Source organism: Hyperolius riggenbachi, chromosome 11 (assembly GCF_040937935.1).
Source record: "Hyperolius riggenbachi isolate aHypRig1 chromosome 11, aHypRig1.pri, whole genome shotgun sequence".
Lineage (NCBI taxonomy): Eukaryota > Metazoa > Chordata > Amphibia > Anura > Hyperoliidae > Hyperolius > Hyperolius riggenbachi.
The window spans coordinates 54,626,775-54,651,006 of NC_090656.1; the positions used below are offsets into that span (position 1 = coordinate 54,626,775).

Consider the following 24,232-nt stretch of genomic DNA (forward strand, 5'->3'; position numbering starts at 1 on the left):
AGTAAATCTGCCAGAAAATCTCATTGTGTGTATTATAGGTACACGCCATACAATTTTCTGTTAGATTCTTCTGTTAGATTTACCTACAACATGGAAAAAAGCTATCTGGCAGGTAAATCTAAAGCCTCATCTACACAAAGCGATCCGGCGGCTCGATTAGCCGACGGATCGTCTCTTCCGCATCCCCGCGCGTACCCGCCGCGTCCTCGCTCGCCCGCGCGTGCGTCGGATTCGATTCCCCGCCGGCGCCGCTTATCTTCCGCTCAATTCCCTGCCATTGTCCCCTCGCAGGGAACGAGCAGGGAATCGGCAGTGGCAAGATCCGACCTGTCGGATCTTATCAATCGAGCCGCATCAGCGGCTCAATTGATAAGTGACATCGGCACGTCATCTGCACGTGTAGATGTAGCTTAAGAGAAAATCTAACAGAAAATTGTATGGTGTGTACCTAGCATTAGGCATAAGAGCTGTTTCTATGGAGTGGTTGGAGTGAAAGCCAGACAAGAACTGATCAAGCAGGGAGTTAGCAGATAAATGATGACTTAGTTCAGCATGTAAGGGCCGGTTCACACTTGCGGTTCCCTGCCAAACAGACCGGATGACCTGACCGGATCCGGACCGGATCCGGATCGGAACCGTACGGTTCTGATCCGGATCCGATCCGGATCCGGTCAGGTTGCATCAGGTGTTCATCAGGATGCGATCCGGATCCGCTTGGCAAAAGATAGTAGAAACCGAATAAAAATGTTGGGGTCTGGGAGGTCAGCAGAAGGTGGACCTGTGGAATCAGGCCCTCCGCTGTTTAGCACTCACCTCCACCTCCGACATACTGCCAACATCTCCAGCACGTTTAAAATCACTGCTGCTCCACTCCAAAATGCTTGCCCATGTGTCCGCATCCAAAATCGCCGCTACAATACGCATAGGAAGTGGGGTAGAACATCCGGATTTTTAGCCAGTGTGTTGTGCGCTCTCCGGTTCTCATTGGTTTGTATTGGCCGGATGGTGCAGTCCGGCTCCGCTCCGGATACGGCTGCCGGAGGAGCCGGACCAAAAAATAGCGCATGTTGGGTCTTATGCCGGAGTCCGGATCCGGTCCGGATCCGGTCCGGATCCGGTCCGGACGAAACGGACGCATGTGAACGGACGCATAGGCTTTCATTGCTATGCCGTGTGTCCGTTCCGTCCATTCTGCATGCGGTCCGGCTCCGGCACGGCGATTCCGGACGGCGACCGCTAATGTGAACCGGGCCTAAGTGTTGTTCAATAACTTGGATGTGAATGGAAGAAGTAACACCAGGCGGTAGTTGGCGAGTGCTGTGGAATCTAGAGATGATTTTTTAAATAGTGGTGTCACAACAGCCTTTTTTGAGTGGGGACTAAAAGATGCCAGTGGAGAGGGACAGGTTAAATGGCGATATTAGTACAGGCATGAAGGATGAGGATGCAAACAACAGGTGGTTAGATGGGATTTGGAAATTATAGAGCACAGGTGTCAAACTCAAAGCCCGTAAGCGGAGTGCGGCCGTCCTTACCATTTTTACATGGCCCTCAAGAGCCGAAAATGTGCATCATTGTAAGCAGTAACAAAGTGACAGCATACTGCCTTCCTGTCCAGAGGAGCACACTGGTGCAAGGCCGGGCCGAGGCAAAGGCGAGAGAGGCTCCAGCCTTAGGGCGCAGTGTAGGAGGGGCTGCACAACTCACTCAGCTTTCATTCCCCTATTGTTTTTGAAGCAAAGAGAAATAAGAAAATGGGATACATGGCAGTGCCTGCAAGCCAGATCAATAGAGGTTAAGGTGTTGGGGGCCCTGGGGAGCCTCTTAGTCTAATAGCAATCAGTGTATGACAACTGGGGTGAGAAGGATGCAGGGGCGCACTTTGGTGTCTCAGCCTTGGGTGCTGGAGGACCTTGTCCTGGCTCTGCACTGGTGACACCAAGGTGCAGCAATAAAGCACAGGACCATATCCCCCCGCCCCCCAACAAAATTATTATAGGGACTCCTCCTGGGATTCAAATGTTAAATCTTAATACGCCATTTGACCCGTGACTTTGACTATGTTTTACATTTTGGCCCCTTTTGTGATTGCGTTTGACACTCCTGTTATAGAGGATGCTTATGGTATGTTAGCATTTCACACTGGACATAGACAATGCTACAAGAGCATGTATGCCCTAAGAGAATACCAGGTATAAACACTCATGTTATTACAGTTTATCAGTTACATGTCTAATTGCAGCTTCTCCACCCTACGCTGGCTGCCGGGATTTCCCTGTGCTCAATGACAAGCTCCTTGTGCGCTCTCTAATCACTTCCCCCTCATTAGTCATGCATGGGTCACGTAACCTGAATTCTCATTCTTGTTTACCCAATACCATGTTGCTAACTTCCTTCCTGTTATTAATGACAGTCTGTTGAGTAATGACCACTAGCTGTTAAAAGCTAGTCTAGCTGTCTTTCGTCACCTTTTCACCCTAAAGGAACCCCTCAAATCATTTTCTGATATTGGAACCCCTGTATAAGGGGAGGGGGTGGGGATTTATTTTGCAGGTGGCGCGGTCTTTAATAGAAGGTGTGGCTAAAATCTTTATACCTGTAACAGCCTCCTGATTTACAGTGGGTTGCAAAAGTATTCGGCCCCCTTGAAGTTTTCCACATTTTGTCACATTACTGCCACAAACATGAATCAATTTGATTGGAATTCCACATGAAAGACCAACACAAAGTGGTGTACACATGAGAAGTGGAACGAAAATCATACATGATTCCAAACATTTTTTACAAATAGATAACTGCAAAGTGGTGTGTGCATAATTATTCGTCCCCCTTTGATCTGAGTGCAGTCAGTTGCCTATAGACATTGCCTGATGAGTGCTAATGACTAAATAGAGTGCACTTGTGTGTAATCTAATGTCAGTACAAATACAGCTGCTCTGTGATGGCCTCAGAGGTTGTCTAAGAGAATATTGGGAGCAACAACACCATGAAGTCCAAGAACACACCAGACAAGTCAGGGATAAAGTTATTGAGAAATTTAAAGCAGGCTTAGGCTACAAAAAGATTTCCAAAGCCTTGAACATCCCACAGAGCACTGTTCAAGCGATCATTCAGAAATGGAAGGAGTATGGCACAACTGTAAACCTACCAAGACAAGGCCATCCACCTAAACTCACAGGTCGAACAAGGAGAGCGCTGATCAGAAATGCAGTCAAGAGGCCCATGGTGACTCTGGACGAGCTGCAGAGATCTACAGCTCAGGTGGGAGACTCTGTTCATAGGACAACTATTAGTTGTGCACTGTACAAAGTTGGCCTTTATGGAAGAGTGGCAAGAAGAAAGGCATTGTTAACAGAAAGCATAAGAAGTCCCGTTTGCAGTTTGCCACAAGCCATGTGGGGGACACAGCAACCATGTGGAAGAAGGTGCTCTGGTCAGATGAGACCAAAATGGAAATTTTTGGCCAAAATGCAAAACGCTGTGTGTGGCAGAAAACTAACACTGCACATCACTCTGAACACACCATCCCCACTGTCAAATATGGTGGTGGCAGCATCATGCTCGGGGGGGGGCATCTCTTCAGCAGGGACAGGGAAGCTGGTCAGAGTTGATGGGAAGATGGATGGAGCCAATTACAGGGCAAACTTGGAAGAAACCCTCTTGGAGTCTGCAAAAGACTTGAGACTGGGGCGGAGGTTCACCTTCCAGCAGGACAATGACCCTAAACATAAAGCCAGGGCAACAATGGAATGGTTTAAAACAAAACATATCTATGTGTTAGAATGGCCCAGTCAAAGTCCAGATCTAAATCTAATTGAGAATCTGTGGCAAGATCTGAAAACTGCTGTTCACAAACGCTGTCCATCTAATCTGACTGAGCTGGAGCTGTTTTGCAAAGAAGAATAGGCAAGGATTTCAGTCTCTAGATGTGCAAAGCTGATAGAGACATACCCTAAAAGACTGTAATTGCAGCAAAAGGTGGTTCTACAAAGTATTGACTCAGGGGGCCGAATAATTACGCACACCCCACTTTGCAGTTATTTATTTGTAAAAAATGTTTGGAATGATGTATGGGGCAGCACGGTGGCGTAGTGGTTAGCTCTCTCGCCTTACAGCGCTGGGTCCCTGGTTCGAATCCCAGCCAGGGCACTATCTGCAAAGAGTTTGTATGTTCTCTCCGTGTCTGCATGGGTTTCCTCCGGGCACTCCGGTTTCCTCCTACATTCCAAAAACATACGGATACGTTAATTGGCTCCCCCTAAAAATTGGCCCTAGACTACAGTATATATACTACACAATGTAGACATATGACTATGGTAGGGATTAGATTGTGAGCTCCTTTGAGGGACAGTTAGTGACAAGACTATATATACAGTGTACAGCGCTGCGTAATATGTTGGCGCTATATAAATACTAAATAATAATAATAATGTATGATTTTCGATCCACTTCTCACATATACACCACTTTGTGTTGGTCTTTCATGTGGAATTCCAATAAAATTGATGCATGTTTGTGGCAGTAATGTGACAAAATGTGGAAAACTTCAAGGGGGCCGAATACTTTTGCAACCCACTGTAGCTTCTATTCCACGTTCCTCCTCTGTAGTGCTCCCTATTACAGAAGCCTGTGGTAGTGTTTCTTATTGTAGTTCCCACAAATATAGTGCACCCCTATAATAGGATTCTTTATTATACTGCCTCACTATCATTGTTTGTTTGTTTTTTTTAGTAAACTTATTATACAGACCCCCAATTTAGCCCTTATTTGAATAGAGGAGGCAAGGAGGCACTTTTTCATCCTAATTGAGGCCAGTTACACTAGAGGGAGTAATGCCAGAGTACCCCTGCAATGTCCTTAAAGAATGCCAGAACCAAACGGTTCTGGTAAAAATGATTGCTGCACTGTATGGTGCAAACCAAGCGTCACATGATTAGCATGTGACGCTTGGTTTAGTGGAGCGCACAAGCAGCACGAAGGGGTCAGAGTGCTTCTGAGCCTCGCACTATGCGCCGGCCAGAAGTGAAGAGGGAAGGACTAACTGCGCACACAGGGCGTGGAGTGGAGGGTAAGATAGAGGAAGAAGCAGAGTCCTCCAGCAGCACAGAGTATATCTGGAGAGGAGGGTTAGAGGAAGGCTCAGAGTCCTCCAGTAGCACAGAGTATATCAGGAGAGGAGAGTTAGATAGAAGAAGAAGCAGAGTCATCCAGCAGCACAGAGTATACCAGGAGAGGAGGGTTAGATAGAGGAAGGAGCAGAGCCCTCCAGCAGCACAGAGTATATCAGGAGAGCAGGGTTAGATAGAGGAAGGAGCAGAGCCCTCCAGCAGCACATAGTATATCAGGAGAGAAGAGTTAGAATGAGGAAGGAGCAGAATCCTCCAGCAGCACAGAGTATATCAGGAGAGGAGGGTTATATAGAGGAAGGAGCAGAGTCCTCCAGCAGCACAGAGTATACCAGGATAGGAGAGTTAGAGGAAGGCGCAGAGTCCTCCAGTAGCACAGAGTATATCAAGAGAGGAGGGTTAGATAGAGGAAGGAGCAGAGTCCTCCAGCAGCACAAAGTATATCAGGAGAGGAGGGTTAGATAGAAGAAGGAGCAGAGTCCTCCAGCAGCACAGAGTATACCAGGCACTGGCGTAACAATAGGGCCTGCAGCCCCTGCACCCGCGGGGGGGGCGCCCCCCCTGGGGCCCGCTCAGGGCCGTCTTGTGGGGGTTGGACTCGGCGCTCACGTGACTTCAAACACTTCCTCCTTCCGGGTTGAAGGAGGAAGTGTTTGAAGTCACGTGAGCGCCGAGTGGAACGCATCGTGGGAGGCGCCGAGGGACGGCCGGAGAAGACGTCAGAAGGGTAAGCTTGATCCTCCGCCCAGCCCGCACAGCACAGCAGTACTGGGTGTCATCCGGATAACTACTATCCGGATCACCCGAAGATTGCCCGCCGCTGCCCAGACACTGCCCGGACTTAGATTTAAGGCGGAGGGGAGCGCAGAGGGGAGAGCCCCGAGGGAGGGGGGGGACCTTCCCCCCTCCCCGCCGAATTGCTGCACGGCTTTCCCCTCATGCTGCGTCCCCTCCAACCCCCACAAAACGGCCCGGGGGGGGGGGGGCCCGCTCAGAAATTCTGCAGGGGGGCCCGGTGGGGCCTAGTTACGCCCCTGATACCAGGATAGGAGAGTTAGACAGAGGAAGGTGCAGCGTCCTCCAGTAGCACAGAGTATATCAGGAGAGGAGGGTTAGATAGAGGTAGGCTCAGAGTCCTCCAGCAGCACAAAGTATACCAGGATAGGAGAGTTAGATAGAGGAAGGCGCAGAGTCCTCCGGTAGCACAGAGTATATCAGGAGAGGAGGGTTAGATTGTGGAAGGAGCAGTCATCCAGCAGCACAGAGTATATCAGGAGAGGAGGGTTAGATAGAGGAAGGAGCAGAGTTCTCCAGCAGCACAGAGTATATCAGGAGAGGAGGGTTAGATAGAGGAAGGAGCAGAGTTCTCCAGCAGCACAGAGTATATCAGGAGAGGAGCATTAGATAGAGGAAGGAGCAGAGTCCTCCAGCAGCACAACGTATATCAGGAGAGGAGGGTTAGATAGAGAAAGGAGCAGAGCCCTCCAGCAGCACAGAGTGGATCAGGAGAGGAGGGTTAGATAGAGGAAGTCGCAGAGTCCTCCAGCAGCACAGAGTGTACCAGGAGAGGAGAGTTAGATAGTGGAAGGAGCAGAGTCCTCCAGCAGCACAGAGTATATCAGGAGAGGAGAGTTAGAGGAAGGAGCAGAGTCCTCAAACAGCACAGAGTATATCAGGAGAGGGAGGTTAGATAGAGGAAGGAGCAGAGTCCTCCAGCAGCACAGAGTATATCAGGAGAGGGAGGTTAGATAGAGGAAGGAGCAGAGTCCTCAAACAGCACAGAGTATATCAGGAGAGGGAGGTTAGATAGAGGGAGGAGCAGAGTCCTCCAGCATCACAAAGTATATCAGGAAAGGGAGGTTAGATAGAGGAAGGAGCAGAGTCCTCAAGCAGCACAGAGTATACCAGGAGAGGAGGGTTAGATAGAGGAAGGAGTAAAGTCCTCCAGCAGCACAGAGTATACCAGGAGAGGAGGGTTAGATAGAGGAAGGAGTAGAGTCCTCCAGCAGCACAGAGTATATCAGGAGAGGAGGGTTAGATAGAGAAAGGAGCAGAGTCCTCCAGCAGCACAGAGTATATCAGGAGATTAGGGTTAGATAGAGGAAGGAGCAGAGTACTCCAGCAGCACAGAGAATATCAGGAGAGGAGGGTTAGATAGAGGAAGGAGTAGAGTCCTCCAGCAGCACAGAGTATACCAGGAGAGGAGGGTTAGATAGAGGAAGGAGCAGCCATCCAGCAGCACAGAGTATATCTGGAGAGGAGGGTTAGAGGTAGGCTCAGAGTCCTCCAGTAGCACAGAGTATATCAGGAGAGGAGGGTTAGATAGAGGAAGAAGCAGACTCCTACAACAGCACACATATGTAATGGGACAGAGCAGTCTCACTTCTCCTGTGGAATGTTATAATTTCTGCTGAGTGGATGTGTGTGCCCTGTCATTATATAAAGCCGCTGTCATTACTGCCTCCTGTGATCAGTGACGCTCCAGCAGATAATGAGGCCCCACATGATGAAAGTGTTAGAGATGTCAGTGGGCGGGCTTACCTGCTCACATCGGGGGCCTGATTCCTTCCTCTGCCTGCTGTGAGCTCTGCCACCCTGTGCCCATACACACATCGATTTTCCCATTTGATGCCCTACACATGTGATAAATATTGATCATCAGACAGGAAAGAAAATCTGGGTGGTTCGGGGGCAGGGCGATGATAGATCAGCCAGCCCATAGCCGTCGCACTGCATCGAACATTGCAACATAGTGGTTAAATCGATTTTCAATAGATTCATTTGCAGTGGCAATTCAAAATCACAGCAGAGGAGGCGCCAGCGTGACGCAGACTTTTGATACCTAATCAGCAGCTTATAAAAGACTCTAATCCGGGTTTGCTGGGTCACGCAAGAGCTTCAATGTTCTCCAAGCTAAATAGTAGCTGAGGCGAGCCTCTTCACACTAGTGGTGACTTCCCCTCGGCCTGCCCCCTCTGGCTGGGACAGCCTTCAGAGATCACCCACGTATCCCTCCCCTGCCCCTCCCCCTTCATGGCGGAAGGAAGAGTAAGTCTTGGAGGGGGCGCGGGTGACCAAAATAAGAGATTGGAAATATTAATGAGCGCTAACGCAAGTAAAGACAAAATCCAGTTTTTAAAGATTGATTTATTAAGCTTTGTTTAAAATTGTATTTATTAAGGAAAAAAGTATCCAAAGCTACACAGCCCTATGTGAAAAAGTAACTGCCCCCTATACCTAGTTTAGTAACTGGTTGTGCCACCCTCAGCAGAAACTGCAATCAAGCATTTCCTGTAATTGGGCAATGAGTCTTTCTCATTGCTGTGAGGAATTTTGGCTCATTCTTTTTGGCAGAATTGTTTTCATTCAGCCATATTGGAGCGTTTCCCAGCATGGAATGCCCTTTTTAAGGTTGTGCTACAGCATCTCAATTGGCTTCAGGTCTGGACTTTGACGTGGCCACTCCCAAACATCTGTTCATTTGTTTGTTTTTTAAGCCATTCAGTGTATGTATAGGAGCACAGCTACATGCGAGCTCAGCCATGGGATTTTTTTTTTTTACAGCTGAAGATTCAATTGTAAACCTTTTAATAATGTCAGTTATTAACAATTTATACTCATATAACCATCTTTGTCGGCGTTTAGTTGGCATTCAGTACCGTAAATGAGTCATCAGTATTGTGCATAAGGATTCCTTTACAGTTACATACAGAGCGGCCGGTGTGTTCGTCACTCTGCTGGAATATCCCAGAAGTAAGAGGAAGAAGGGATCCACCATGGAGAGATGGTAAGTGGCTGATTAGAGGACCTAGCCTTGCCAATCATCCCACAGTCAGTCCAATCCATATATGTGCAATCACATGTGGTGACATCTTTAGTCCTGGCAGGTGCAGCTCTGTGGAATGTTTCTGAGAATTCCGAAGCCAGTGAAAATAATGTCAGGTCTCCCAGAATGCTCTGGGAGGGGAATCCCACATACAGTAGATAAACAGCCTAGGCTAAGCAAAAGTGGAAGGGTGGGTCTACATACTAATATACAGCTATACATAGATATAGGAAGTGTTACTGATACTGAAACCCAGAGAATGATCATCCACAAAGCAAACCTAGGCAGATGCCTAGGGCCTAGAGAGAGTCTAGGGGCCTGGAGGATGCTAGCCCCCAACAAATCTTTATAAAAGAATGGCTGTGAGTCTGTGAAAAACACACTGCTCACACCCAGCCACTCCATTCCTCCTCAGTCAGGAGAGCAGTGCCACCTTCTCCTTCTGTGGTGCAAGTCAAATGAAACACTTCTGCTTTCCTGACCTCCCCCCCACCTCACTCACTGTCAGACTCTTCACACAGCACAACAATCTGCTTTTCCCCAATGATGACCTCTTCACCTCGCTCTCCTCTCACTTTTACTTCTATTCTGACTGCGTGCTGTTAGTGTAAAGACAGTACAAACAGGTCGCCCCTGTAATCTCTGCGCCTGATACAATTGTTTCACCTTGCTTCATGAGAGAACAGGCCCTGCATTCTGCTATATGTCACTACAGGGCCTCTTTACTGCATTCTGCTATATGTCACTACTGGGCCTCTTTACTGCATTCTGCTATTATTATTATTATTTTTTATTTATATAGCGCCAACATCTTCCGTAGCGCTGTACATAGTACAAACAAATAATGGGGAACAAATATACATAAGAAATACAAGACACTGTACCGTCATGACATTGAATAGAGTAAATACAGATACATACATAGTTGATATGTGGTTGGTACATGTGCAGATGTTAAAATAACAGCAGTATGAGAAACACTAGGAGGAGGTCCCTGCCCTTGCGGGCTTACAATCTAGAGGGTAGTGGGGAGGAAACAAAAGGGAAGGAAACACAAGGATTAGTGGGTGAGCCAGTGTGCCTTCAGTGCTGCCTATAGCAAATTATAGGCTTGTCTGAACAGGTGTGTTTTCAGAGTACGTTTGAAAGTTTCCAGACTTGAGGCATGACGAACCGGCTGAGGGAGAGCGTTCCAAAGGAGAGGGACAGCCCGTGAGAAGTCTTGGATGCGAGAGTGAGACGAGGTGACTAGGCTGGAGGACAAAAGGGTCTCCTGTGAGGAACGGAGGGTCCGGGCGGGGAGGTATCTGGAGGTTAAAGAGGAAATGTATGGAGGCGATAGCTTGTATAGAGCTTTGTATGCAAGTGTGAGAAGTTTAAACTGGATCCTTTGGGCAACTGGTAGCCAATGGAGGGATTGGCAGAGAGGGGCTGCCTCAGAGGATCTAGAAGAGAGGTGGATGAGACGGGCCGCAGAGTTTAGTAGGGATTGGAGAGGTGCCAGTCTGCTTTTTGGTAGACCACAGAGTAGGGTGTTGCAGTAGTCAAGGCGGGAGATGATTAGGGCATGTACAAGCATTTTAGTTGCTTCTTGTGAAAGGAAGGGACGGATTCTGGAAATGTTTTTGAGATGGAAGTAGCAGGAGGTAGTTAAAGTGTTAATATGTGGTTTAAAGGAGAGCTCAGAGTCCAGAGTTACCCCTAGGCAACGAGCTTTGGGGGTTGATGCTATTGGGGTGTTATCTACATTGATTGTGACAATGGGAGGTGGAACAGAGAGCGAAGGTGGAAATATCACAATCTCCGTTTTGCTCATATTGAGTTTAAGGAAGCGGAATGACATAAATGTAGATACAGCGGATAGACATTCGGGAACTTTTGATAGTAGTGTGGAGAGGTCTGGGGCAGAACAATAAATTTGGGTGTCATCAGCATAGAGGTGATATTGATATATGTCACTACAGGGCCTCTTTACTACATTCTGCTATATGTCACTACAGGGCCTCTTTACTGCATTCTGCTATATGTCACTACAGGGCCTCTTTACTGCATTCTACTATATGTCACTACTGGGCCTCTTTACTGCATTCTGCTATATGTCACTACAGGGCCTCTTTACTGCATTCTGCTATATGTCACTACAGGGCCTCTTTACTGCATTCTGCTATATGTCACTACTGGGCCTCTTTACTGCATTCTGCTATATGTCACTACAGGGCCTATTTACTGCATTCTGCTATATGTCACTACAGGGCCTCTACTGAATTCTGCTGAGCGGGTGAGGGAGCAGAAATGATAGTCTCATAGCTTTGTACTGCATGAATCACTGTCTTCAATTGATTCTCAGTCAGAGCTCTGCTGAAATCTGATCAAGACTGAGTAGTGTTACACACTTGAGATAAAAGTCTTTGGAAAAGGCAAGTTCACAGACCAATTTTACCCCCTTCCATGTAGTATGAGAGCCATACTCTACACAGTCTATTCTATTGAGCTGCACTCCCCATCAGACAGAAATCTTTGCAAGATGCTGCACACAAAGATGCCCGTACACACTCCAAAGATCATTATCTGCAAAAGATCCATTCCTGCAAAAGATCCGTTCCTGCAAAAGATCCGTTCCTGCAAAATGCATTTATATTCTATGATATCTGCAGATCCTCATACACACCTTGTTTAATGGACAATCATCTGCAGATCAGATCCACCAGGATAGATCTTCAAATCTGCAGATGATTGTCAGATCTGCAGATGAATGTCTGTTAACCACCTTAGCGGTATGGACAAGCTCAGCTCGTCCATGACCGCCGCGGTGGATTGCTCAGGCCCTGGTGGGCCGATTTGCATAATTTTTTTTTATTAAACACGTAGCTAGCACTTTGCCAGCTGCTTGTCTTACCCGATCGCTGCCGATCCGCCGCTACCCGTCACGAAAGAGGGTCCCCCTCGCAGACCCCTTGCGCAGCTTGGCCAATCACCGCCAGGCTGCGCTATGGGGTGGATCGGGACTCCCCCAGACGCCATGACATTGATGACGTCATCCCGATCGTCGCCATGGCGACGGGGGAAGCCAAACAGGAAAACCCGTTCTGAACGGGATTTCCTGTTTGCTCTGATCGTTGGTGGCGATCGGAAGGGTTGGGGGGATGCCGCTGCACAGCGGCTATCATGTAGCTAGCGCTAGGCTAGCTACATGATTTAAAGAAAAAAAAATTGGTGCTGCGCAGCCACCCTGGCGATTTTAATAGAACGCCAGGGTTAAACAAGGTGTGTATGAGATCTGCAGATATCATAGACTTTGAATGCATTTTGCAAGAACGGATCTTTTGCAGGAATTGATCTTTTGCAGATACTGATCTGTTGAATGTGTACAGCATCTTTGTGTGCAGCATCTTGCAAAGAGTTTTATCTGATGGGGAGTTCAGCTCAATAGAATAGACTGTGTAGAGTATGGCTCTCCTACTACATGGAATGGGGTAAAATTGGTGTGTGATCTTGACTTTTCCAAAGACTTTTATCTCAAGTGTGTATGCAGCATCATGTACTAAATCAATTATTACTTCCCCCGTCAATTACTGATTGAGGACTGATTGGTGATTTGCTGGGTCGGCCTTTACCGACCTGTTTACCACTAGTATTATTGATGTACGTCACTTGTGACCAGCAGGTTCTTTCCAGCTATTACTATGCATTTGTGTAGCTGTGTATGGGTGCATAGTTTTGCACACATAGGACTTGATTGATAAAGCGTGATAACTCAAATATCACACCTTATCAAAGGTATCACACCTTATCAAAGTTAACGTGCCTTATCAGAGTAGCATAGCAAGCATGACGAATCCGCAGGGGCCCAGGGCAGGATGAGTGCCATTGCCAATTAGCAGGCATAGGTTCGTAGCGCTCGCTATGCTACTCTGATAAGGTGTGTTAACTTTGATAAGGTGTGATATTTGAGTTATTACGGTTTAGTGAATCAAGCCCATTGTGTGTGCATTTTTACGCACTGTTGGTTTTGCCCACTGTCAGTTACAGTGAAACACATGCTATTCTACAAAAGTAATAAAAGAAGAATGTTGTATTTTTAGCCACTAGTGTAATTAGAGCCGGATTATCTGCATCCTGCAGGACTTCAGCTCCTGCCCAGGGATGTAGATAATTGTCTATTGATTCGTCTGGCCACCGCACGCTCCCGAGCTCACTCCCACACGCATTCTCTCTGCCACACGTTAGAGGGGAGATCAATGCATGGAGTCGCAGATCAATGAATGGAATCGCAGATCTAAGTCTCCGATCATTGACACAGAGACTTAGATCAATGAATGGGAACTGCGTTGTTATTCATTGATCTAAGTCTCCGTGTCAATGATCGCCAGCATCAATGAGATGCCTGCGGTCATTGTAACTAACAAATTAACACGTCCATGCATTACTTCCTGTTCGCGTACTTATAGTACAGTAACACCTTAACTCTCACACTATCCAATGATACCCAAATAAAACTTTTGCATTATAAAAAAAAAACTGAAAAAATGCACATTTACTTCCAAATAAAATATTGGCGCCATATATTGTACTAGAGAAATAGTTTAAATGTTGCAATAACCGGTACGAATGGGCAAATAAAATGTGTGGGTTTTAATTATGGTAGCATGTATTATTTTAAAACTATAATGGCCAAAAACTAAGAAATAATTAATTTTGTCAATTTTTTTTTCTTATTTTTCCCATTAAATTGCATTTAGGATAAAATAATTCTTAGCAAAATGAACCACCCAAAGAAAGCCTAATGGTGGTGAAAAAAACAAGATACAGATCGTTTTGTTGTAATAAGTAGGGATAAAGTTATAGGCGAATGAAAGGAAGGAGCGCTGAAAGCTGAAAATTGTTCTGGTCCACAAGGGGAAAAACCCCTCCGTAGGGAAGTGGTTAAAGGACAACTGTAGCAAGAGGTATGTGGAGGCTGTCATATTTATTTCCTTCTAAGCAATACCAGTTACTTGGCTATCCTGCTGATCTGTTGCCTCTAATATTTTTAGCCATAGACCCTGAACAAGCATGCAGCAGATCAGGTGTTTCTGACATTATTGTCAGATCTGACAGGATTAGCTGCATGCTTGTTTCTGGTATTATTTAGACACTTTTACAGCTAAATAGACCAGCAGGACTGCTAGGACACTGGTATTGTTTAAAAGGAAATAAATATGGCAGCCTCCATATACTTCTCACTTTGCACAGATGTGGGATGGGTGGGGAAGGGGAGGCATAGCAGGTGTAAATTGAAAGCGCACAGGGGTGGGGAGGGGGCAGGGCATGGCCAGTGTACGGGCATTATAAACTGATGGGCGGGCATAGGGAGAGGGGGCAGGACAAGTGTAAATTAGGAGGGCACAGGTGTGGGATGGGCAGGGGAGGGTCATGGTAGGTATACATTGGGAGCACATAGGGTGTGGGATGGGTAGGTAAGGAGGTGGGGGCATGGCAGGTATGAATTGGGACTGCACATGTTTGGGATGCGTAGGAAAGGGGGGGGGGGCAGGGGGCATAGCAGGTATAACTTGGGAGCACACAGGTGTGGGATGGGCGGGTAAGTGGGTGGGAGCATTGCAGGTATCAATTGGGAGTGCACAGGTGTGGGATGGGCAGTTAAGGGGTGGGGGCAGGTATAAATTGGGAGTGGGAAGGTATGGGATGGGCAGCTAAAGGGGACAGGGACATGGCAGATATAAATTGGGAGTTGGTGAATATGGGATGGGCAGGTAAAGGGGGCGGGGCATGGCAGGTGTAAATTGGGAGTGCCCAGGTGTGGGATGAGCAGGTAAGGGGTGGGGCATGGCAGGTATAAATTGGAAGTGGGTGGATGTGGGATGGGCAGGTAAAGGGGGCGGGGCATGGCAGGTGTAAATTGGGAGTGTAGGCAACTAGATATATATAATTGGGTAATGTCCTTTTTATTAAAAGTGAAGGATCAAAACACAAGTCCTTTTAAGGGCAATCCACCTTGCCCACAGTAACCTAGGTAATTTATAGTAAAGGACTTTAGGAAAAACAAAGAGGTACAGTGCAGTTTGGCAAAAACTTTGTAGAAAAAACTTTATTAGTACAAAATATCAAAAAATCAGCAAATGTTTAAAAGCTTTTTCAATTCCACACATATCATAGGTCTTCATATGGTTAAATCACTGCCATAAGGCATAGGTGATTGAAGCCAATAAGTGAGTATTGTGTTCTGGCTTGGTTTAATTTTGAAGGAGGTTTTTGTATCTTATAGGCAACGACACATGTTCGTTTCGGGCTCCTTATATCATAATTTTGCCCTTCATCAGGCCGAAATACAAGTTTCTGTATAGCAAAGAAAATCAGCACAGGGCCAGAAAATTGTAAACAGTAGACGCAGGCATCCAAACCAAGCAGATGCACACAGGGAATGTTCCAAGGCGTTAAAGAGGAGACGCTGCTAGGCTGGAAACCAGTGATTTAACCATATGAAGACCTATGATATGTGTGGAATTGAAAAAGCTTTTAAACATTTGCTGATTTTTTGATATTTTGTACTAATAAAGTTTTTTCTACAAAGTTTTTGCCAAACTGCACTGTACCTCTTTGTTTTTCCTAAAGTCCTTTACTATAAATTACCTAGTAAATTGGGAGTGCACAGGTATGGGCAGGTAAGGGGCGGGGCATGGCACGTATAAATTGAGAGTTTGTGGATGTGGGATGGGCAGGTAAAGGGGGCAGGGTATGGCAGGTGTAAGTTGGGAGTGCCCAGGTATGGGATGGGCAGGTAAGGGGCGGGGCATGGCAGGTATAGATTGGAAGTGGGTGGATGTGAGATGGGCAGGTAAAGGGGGCGGGGCATGGCAGGTGTAAGTTGGGAGTGCACAGGTATGGGATGGGCAGGTAAGGGGCGGGGCATGGCACGTGTAAATTGAGAGTGGGTGGATGTGGGATGGGCAGATAAAGGGGGTGGGGGCATGGCAGGTGTAAGTTGGGAGTGCCCAGGTATGGGATGGGCAGGTAAGGGGCGGGGCATGGCAGGTATAGATTGGAAGTGGGTGGATGTGAGATGGGCAGGTAAAGGGGGCGGGGCATGGCAGGTGTAAGTTGGGAGTGCACAGGTATGGGATGGGCAGGTAAGGGGCGGGGCATGGCACGTGTAAATTGAGAGTGGGTGGATGTGGGATGGGCAGATAAAGGGGGTGGGGGCATGGCAGGTGTAAGTTGGGAGTGCAGAGGTGGCATGCCATGTGTATGGGCAGAATAAACTGACATTGTATTGTTGGTTGTCTTTGCAGTGGACAGAAGTACATGACAGCGGTGGTGAAAGTGTTTGGTCCCCTGACAAGGAATTATTATGTTCGAGCCATTCTCCATGCAGGGTGAGTTCAGATCCCTCTTTCCTCTGCCCGCCCTCCTTCTATAGCGTGTGTTTGTGTGTGTTACATTGGTCAGATTTTTAAATGTTACAATCAATCAGAAAAATGTATTGTAATTATTGACATTTAAAAAATTGTATAGAATGTGGCCACCTTAATCCTGGTACACACATCCAATTTTAATTGGTCAATCACTGGCCAATGTTACCACTTCCATGCAGTAAGAGGGCCAACAACAAATACTGAATATTATGAGCAGATTGTGTAGGTAAACCCTCATACTACATGGAGGTGGTAAAATTGGTCAGCGATTGGCCAATCATAATTGAAGGTGTGTACCAGGCTTAACTCCACCCATCACCACATCTACGTGGCTCTGCTTCACTTTTCTGGTCACTGCACTTCCTCTGCAGGATATCAGTCATGTCCATGGGATTTATGTAGACACAGCTATTGTCTGAAGCGGGAACTGCAGAAGTTGGAACAGCGGGAGGTTGACGAAGACGCATGTTTACAAGACATGAGGATGATCTATTGGCTGGTGAATACGTCTCATACCTGCACACACTGCCTCCAATGTCATCACTTCTTTTTTGCACAAGCATGTCTTAAAGTGTAACCGAGACATAACTCAGGTACAAAAAGAAATACTTCCCTATGAAGAGGGAAGCCTCTGGATCCTATAGAGGTTTCCCACGCCATTCTCTGGTCGCCCATTGGTGAGCGCAGACTACCCGAAGATTACCCATGAGGGCTGGTTGTAGGAACCTCAGGGCTGCACTGCTCTTCCAGCACAAGCGCGGCTGTACTGTGCCTGCCTGAGTACAGTCCTGCCTGCACAGTAAGCCGGAGCCTCTCACGTATGAGCAGCTACTGAGCAGGCACGGCCGCCCTTGTGCCAGAAGTGAAGTGTGGCCCCCAATGTTAAGGAGGGTTGCAGGCAGTGGACCAGAGGACAGCTTCTGGAGGATCCAGAGGCTTCCCTCTCCTTAGGTAAGTATGCCTTTCCTTACCCTTTTTTGCGGAAGCAGGAAATTTGGGCACCTGCCAGAGGCAGAAGTTTGGGCGGCGCCATAGGGACCCATTTTTTTTATCGGAAGCGGGAATGGTTAAGGTTAGGTGTAAGGGAGGAAGAGTTAAGGTTAGCCATGGGATGGGGGTTTGCGGCGGCGTGGACTGTAAGGTTTAGGCATGTGGTAGGAAAGCTTATGGTTAGGTGTGAGATGGTTTGCAGCAGTAGGGATGGTTAATGTAAGGGGGGGGGAGGGGGGGTTGGTTAAGGTTACGCATCGGTAGTGCGAGGGTTCAGTGTGAGAATAGGCTTAGCTATACAGTGGTTTGCAAAAGTATTCGGCCCCCTTAAAGTTTTCCACATTTTGTCATATTACTGCCACAAACATGAATCAATCTTATTGGAATTTCACGTGAAAGACCAATACAAAGTGGTGTACACGTTAAGAAGTGGAACAAAAATCATACATGATTCCAAACATTTAATAAAAAAAAATAACTGCAAAGTGGGGTGTGCGTAATTATTCAGCCCCCTGAGTCAATACTTTGTAGAACCACCTTTTGCTGCAATTACAGCTGCCAGTCTTTTAGGGTATGTCTCTACCAGCTTTGCACATCTAGAGACTGAAATCCTTGCCCATTCTTCTTTGCAAAACAGCTCCACCTCAGACAGATTAGATGGACAGCGTTTGTGAACAGCAGTTTTCAGATCTTGCCACAGATTCTCGATTGGATTTAGATCTGGACTTTGACTGGGCCATTCTAACACATGGATATGTTTTGTTTTAAACCATTCCATTGTTGCCCTGGCTTTATGTTTAGGGTCGTTGTTCTGCTGGAAGGTGAACCTTTACCTCAAATCTTTTGCAGACTCCAAGAGGTTTTCTTCCAAGATTGCCCTGTATTTGGCTCCATCCATCTTCCCATCAACTCTGACCAGCTTCCCTGTCCCTGCTGAAGAGATGCACCCCCGAGCATGATACTGCCACCACCATATTTGACAGTGGGGATGGTGTGTTCAGAGTGATGTGCAGTGTTAGTTTTCCGCCACACATAGCATTTTTTATCTTGGCCAAAAAGTTCCATTTTGGTCTCATCTGACCAGAGCACCTTCTTCCACATGTTTGCTGTGTACCCCACATGGCTTGTGGCAAACTTCAAACGAGACTTCTTTTGCTTTTCTGTTAACAATGCCACTCTTCTTGCCACTCTTCCATAAAGGTCAACTTTGTGCAGTGCACGACTAATAGTTGTCCTATGGACAGATTCCCCCACCTGAGCTGTAGATCTCTGCAGCTCGTCTAGAGTCACCATGGGCCTCTTGACTGCATTTGTGATCAGCGTCTCCTTGTTTGGCCTGTGAGTTTAGGTGGATGGCCTTGTCTTGGTAGGTTTACAGTTGTGCCATACTCCTTCCATTTCTGAATGATCGCTTAAACAGTGCTCCGTGGGATGTTCAAGGCTTTGGAAATCTTTTTGCAGCCTAAGCCTGTTTTAAATTTCTCAATAACTTTATCCCTGACCTGTCTGGTGTGTTCTTTGGACTTCATGGTGTTGTTGCTCCCAATATTCTCTTAGACAACCTCTGAGGCCGTCCCAGAGCAGCTGTATTTGTACTGACATTAGATTACACACAGGTGCACTCTATTTAGTCATTAGCACTTATCAGGCAATGTTTATGGGCAACTGACTGCACTCAGACCAAAGGGTGCTGAATAATTACGCACACCCCACTTTGCAGTTATTTATTTGTAAAAAAAATGTTTGGAATCATGTATGATTTTCGTTCCACTTCTCATGTGTACAACATTTTGTATTGATCTTTCACTTGGAATTCCAATACAATTGATTCATGTTTGTGGCAGTGATATGACAAAATGTGGAAAACTTCAAGGGGGCCGAATACTTTTGCAAACCACTGTAGTAAAATAATGGTATTTAATACCGTTATTTTACTATCATTTTACACTTTAATAGTAAAATATTGATAATCTACTATCAGGATTATTGGGCAGACATCCTGTGCCCACGCCGCTACAAAACGATCCTCCGGTCTACCGCCATGGCTCACTTCTGATATTTGCGACTTAATGTCGCAAGCCAGCGTGCCTGCGCAGGGAGCTCCAGGTGACGTTAGCGGGCGCGAGGATGCACATGGCGAGGGCCGCGCAGGAACAGTGGCTTGCAACACTAAAGTGTCAAATACCGGAAGTGAGCTGCGGCGGGAGACCGGAGGATCATTTTGGAACGTGTGCGGCCACACTGCGCCTGCACTGACTGACCAAGGTTACCAGAACTGCAGCAGAGGATCCCGGAGGCGGAGGATAGCGGCAAGGGAGTGATCAGGCCGAGGGGGGGCTGATGGAAGCCCCAGGTATGTATAAAACTTTTGGATTCCATCATCTCAGGTACACTTTAACTTCTTGCTGACTGCCTAACGCCGATGGGCGTGGCCGCCGCGGCAGCCCCAGGACCGTCTAACGTCGATTGGCGTCAAGTCCTGGGGCTCTGTTTTGCAGGAGATTGCGCACAGGCTGCGCGCGCATCTCCTGCTCGAGGGGCGGAGCTCCACCCCGCCTTCAGTCTCCGAGCGGCGATTGCTGCCGTCTATTTACATGTACAGTGCTGCGATCAGCAGCAGCGCTGTACTGGGGACAGCCGTGTGACATGGCTGTCCCCCTGGGGGCAAGAGAGCAATCAGCTCTCATAGGCAGAAGCCTATGACAGCCGATCACCGTGATTGGCCGTCTCGGGGGAGAAGGGGTTTGAAAAAAAAATAATAATAAATAAATAGGAAAAAAATAAAAATAAAATAAAGATATAAATATTTATTAAAAAAAATAAACAACTTGGGGGCGATCAGACCCCACCAACAGAGAGGTCTGTTGGTGGGGGGAAAAGGGGGGGGGGGGGAAATCGCTCGTGTGCTGTGTTGTGCGGCCCTGCAGCTTGGCCTTAAAGCTGCAGTGGCCATTTTAGTAAAAATGTGCCTGGTCTTTAGGGGGGTTTACCACTGTGGTCCTCAAGTGGTTAATTAATAAAATGGGTTATTTGTATTACAATATTACATTATAAATGATGTAGTCAACATTTGCTCATTTTAAATCTTACCTCACTCTGATTTACATTCTGAAATGTATTAGTGATGGCAGCATCTTTACTGCTGGCAAAGTGAATCGCTGCACGAATATCACATGATCTGCGGTGTCCTCCTCATGTAGTGACATTCCGGTGTGGTGTAGCTGGACTTGGCATGCTGAGTTACAGTATGAGACACAGGTGTACATGATTTGTTTTCTGTCTTCTGTAGGCTGGCTGTACCCGGGGGATTTATTCTGGCCACCATCCTAGGCACCGTCTGTCTCGGACTCGCAGCCATCATTTACCTCTTGGTGAGTCTCCCTGTGATTGCGGGGGTCAGAGGAACTGTCAGTCAGCTCCCAGCTTGTTTCATGTAACAGTTTATAAATCACCTCAGCTACACTTTAAAGCAACCCCGAGGCCAGTGAAAAAAAAAAAAAAAGAGTTAAACACTCACCTATGTAGAGAGAAAGCTCTGGACCCCATAGAGCCTTCCTGGTCCTCTCTCCATCCCCTCGTTCCCCCACTGTTCCATGTTCAAATGTCACGCCTTCGGGCCCCTTAGGAGCCTTCGTAAGCATTTGCGGCCTTCAGTGCTTCTGAAGATGGGCGCATCTGCACTGCGCATGTGCAAAACTGGACTCGCTCATGTGCAGTATAGATTCGCTCATCTTCGGAAGTACTCTGGGACATGAGCTTGCCTGAGGAGGGCTGAAGACGTATTCAACCTCCAGCTCGTTTACTATCAGTACAGGCCCAGATTAACAATTTATACTGTACATACAGGAGTTAGCAAAGATCAGCACACACTGCAGCTAATTTGCTATCAGTACACATACAGATTAACAGCTTATAGTGTACATCAGGGGTCCCCAAACCTTTTGGGTCGAGGGCCGGGTCAACATACTTCAGACTGCTGGGGGGCCAGAGTATACATAAGATGATGTAGAAGTCTTTGCGGGCCAGACAGTGAAGCATACCCAGATGTCAACCTGCAGTCCAATTGGACAGCAGTGTCACCTGATGTGGAATTTGAGTGGAAACCAGCAAATTACTGCTTTCTGGCTTCCATGTGGATGGGTTGTGCCAGCACTGCCATTCTATATGCGGACCACCAATATTTAAATATGCAGCTGACCGCATCTATAAGTAATACATTTTGTGTGTGGGGAGCCAGTAAAAAAGTCTCAGGGGGCCACATTCGGCCTGCGGGCCTTAGTTTGAGGACCACTGGTGTACATACTGGTGGTAGCAGAGGTCAGCACACACTGCAACTAGTTTACTATCAGCACAGACAGGTACAGAGTAACAGCTTATAGTGTACTTACTGAGGGTAGCAGAAATCAGTCCACAGTGCAGCTAGTTTACTATCAGCATAGGTATAGAGTAACAGCTTATAGTGTACATACTGGGGGTAACAAAGATCAGCACACTGTGCATTTAGTTTACTATCAGTATAGGCACAGAGAGAGGCCCAGTGCACACCAAAAACCTCTAGCAGATCTGCAAAACGCTAGAGGTTTTTTTAAGCAGATTTCAGAGCGATTCTAGGCATGTTTAGAGAAGTTTTCTAAACATGCCTAGCGTTTTTTGGAGCGTTTTTGTGAAGCAGATTTCATATATTGTTACAGTAGAGCTATGACTGTAACTGAAACGCCTGGAAAACCGCTCTGATCTAGCATTTTTCAGAGCGGTTTTCCACTTTCCTATACATTGAGGCAGAAATGCCTCAGAAATCTAAAAAAATGCTGCAGCCCCCGAGTTTCTGTTTGTGGAAAAAACGAACCGCTCTGGTGTGCACCATCCCATTCACTTTCATTAGCCAAGCGGTTTTCCCCCTGCACGCGTTTAAAAAAACGCTCCAGAATCGCTCCGGTGTGCACCAGTCCTAACAGCTTATTCTGTACATACTGGAGCGAGCAGAGATTCGCTCACACTGAATCTAGTTTACTATCAGTACAGACACAGCGTAACTGCTGAAAGTGCGTACACACGCACTACCGCCGGCAAACACGGGTCCGCCGGAGCATCCCGCTGGGCGGGCGTTCCAGCGACATTAGTGCGCGTGTACAGTCTGTCAGGCAGGCTGATAAGGCTGTTTCTGAACGATCCGCTGAGCGTATCGTTCAGGAACAGCCTTATTAGTCCGTCGACAGCGCGTACACACGCACTACTGTCGGCTCAACGTCTGCCCATTGGGAGGGCCTGACGGACCCATCGTTGCCGGATGTAGTGCGTGTGTACGCACGTTTATTCTGTACATACTGGAATTAGCATAGATCAGCACACACCGCAGCTAGATTACTATCAGTACAGGCCCAGAGTAACAGTTTATACTGTACATACTGGAGGTAACTGAGATTAGCACATACTAGCTAACTATCAGTATAAACACGGTGAATGTCTGTACTGTAAACATTAGAGGGAGATCAGCACACACTATGGCTAGTTTATTATGAATTGAAGAAGGAGATTACCAGTTTATACATACATTCTGGATCTTGCAGAGATCAGCACACACTGCAGAGAGTTTACTATCAGTATAGTCATAGATTTCTTCTTTCAGTGCGTGTTTTTGCTTATCTCGCTCAGGCGGCCATTCGTGGAGAAGAGTGGCGCCCTATCGAGCCACAAGCACCACCGAAGCTGAGGGTTGCTGAGACCATCAAGCGGCCTCCGGAGAACCCCCCTCCCCGCCCCCCTCCAGAAGTCCGTAGGAAGCAGGTTGACGAGGGACATGTGAACCCCATCGCTGTACAGGATGAAGTATGACATCGCTCAGCATACCACCTGATGCTGCACACAGACTTATTACTACTGAGTATTATGAGAATGGACAGGTCATGTGACCTGCTATTATATACCCATACTGGGCCTCCCATCTCCATTATGTGCCCTCCACAGTTCACGAGAGACTCCATCTTTATTTTCACCTGAGAGCCTGAATGGAAGGTTTATGGTGGAGTAACCTGGCAGAAATGAGCTTCTGTTCTGTATCGAGCCGCCCCGAGCAGCAGATGCGAGATACTTCGCTTCCTCATTTCACAACGCAGTCAGTATTCTTAGATAGAAGACTTGTTCTCAGCTTTGTTGTATAACGTGCATCACTGCCTGTTTTCTTTTCTTAATTGTTTTTACTATTTTATCTCTTTCATGTCAATGTTCAGCTTCTATGATCTTTCATAGCTGCCAAATAAACTTCTAATGCCTGTTCTATGCTCCACCGAAGTTGTATATAGCCAGGTATGAAAGGGTGAGAATAAGCTAAAATGGTTGTGGTACAGTGTAGCGAAGAGTGTCCTCTAATGGCATTAAACTGTACAGACAGTTTCCAAGGTTTTAGGCTTGAGCAGGGCTGGATTTACCAGAGGCACTGTAGGCTCGTGCCTACAGGCGGCCTATGTGCTAGAGGAGGGCAGCCCACTGGCCGCCTAAAGTGATCTCCCTCCATTTATTTATACAGGCTTGGGACAGATGAGGAGGGACAGAGGGACAGGGCTCCCAAAGAGGGACTGTCCCTCCAAAAGTAGGACAGTTGGGGCTATGCCTATATGGTGGTCGCTGCCTAATAATGGGATACATCTGGTTACCTATATGGGGGGGGGGGGCTACCTACACAGGGGGAGGGCTCTCTGGCTACCTATACTGAGGGACACTTTACAAGGGGGGAGGGGCACCACTAGCTCCCTAATACATGGGGGCCTGTCATTAGAATTTACAGATCATTGCTTGCTACTAGACTTGACCGATTACTACCAGCCTCCATTAGAATAGCTGATTAATCAAGGTATTAATATATGTATATAGCTGATTAACCA

General features: G+C 47.1%; 1 protein-coding gene across 1 annotated transcript in view; it reads left to right on the forward strand.

Moving 5' to 3' along the window:
- Positions 1 to 23,626, forward strand: part of CYBA (cytochrome b-245 alpha chain) — a 43,295-nt gene extending 19,669 nt beyond the window's left edge. The window contains exons 3-6 of the mRNA XM_068259470.1: positions 8,839 to 8,913; positions 16,242 to 16,325; positions 20,644 to 20,725; positions 23,007 to 23,626. Of these exons, the coding sequence (XP_068115571.1) occupies positions 8,839 to 8,913; positions 16,242 to 16,325; positions 20,644 to 20,725; positions 23,007 to 23,186 (421 nt within the window). The 3' untranslated portion in view covers positions 23,187 to 23,626. The remainder of the gene's footprint in view (positions 1 to 8,838; positions 8,914 to 16,241; positions 16,326 to 20,643; positions 20,726 to 23,006) is intronic.
- Positions 23,627 to 24,232: the final 606 nt, after the last annotated feature.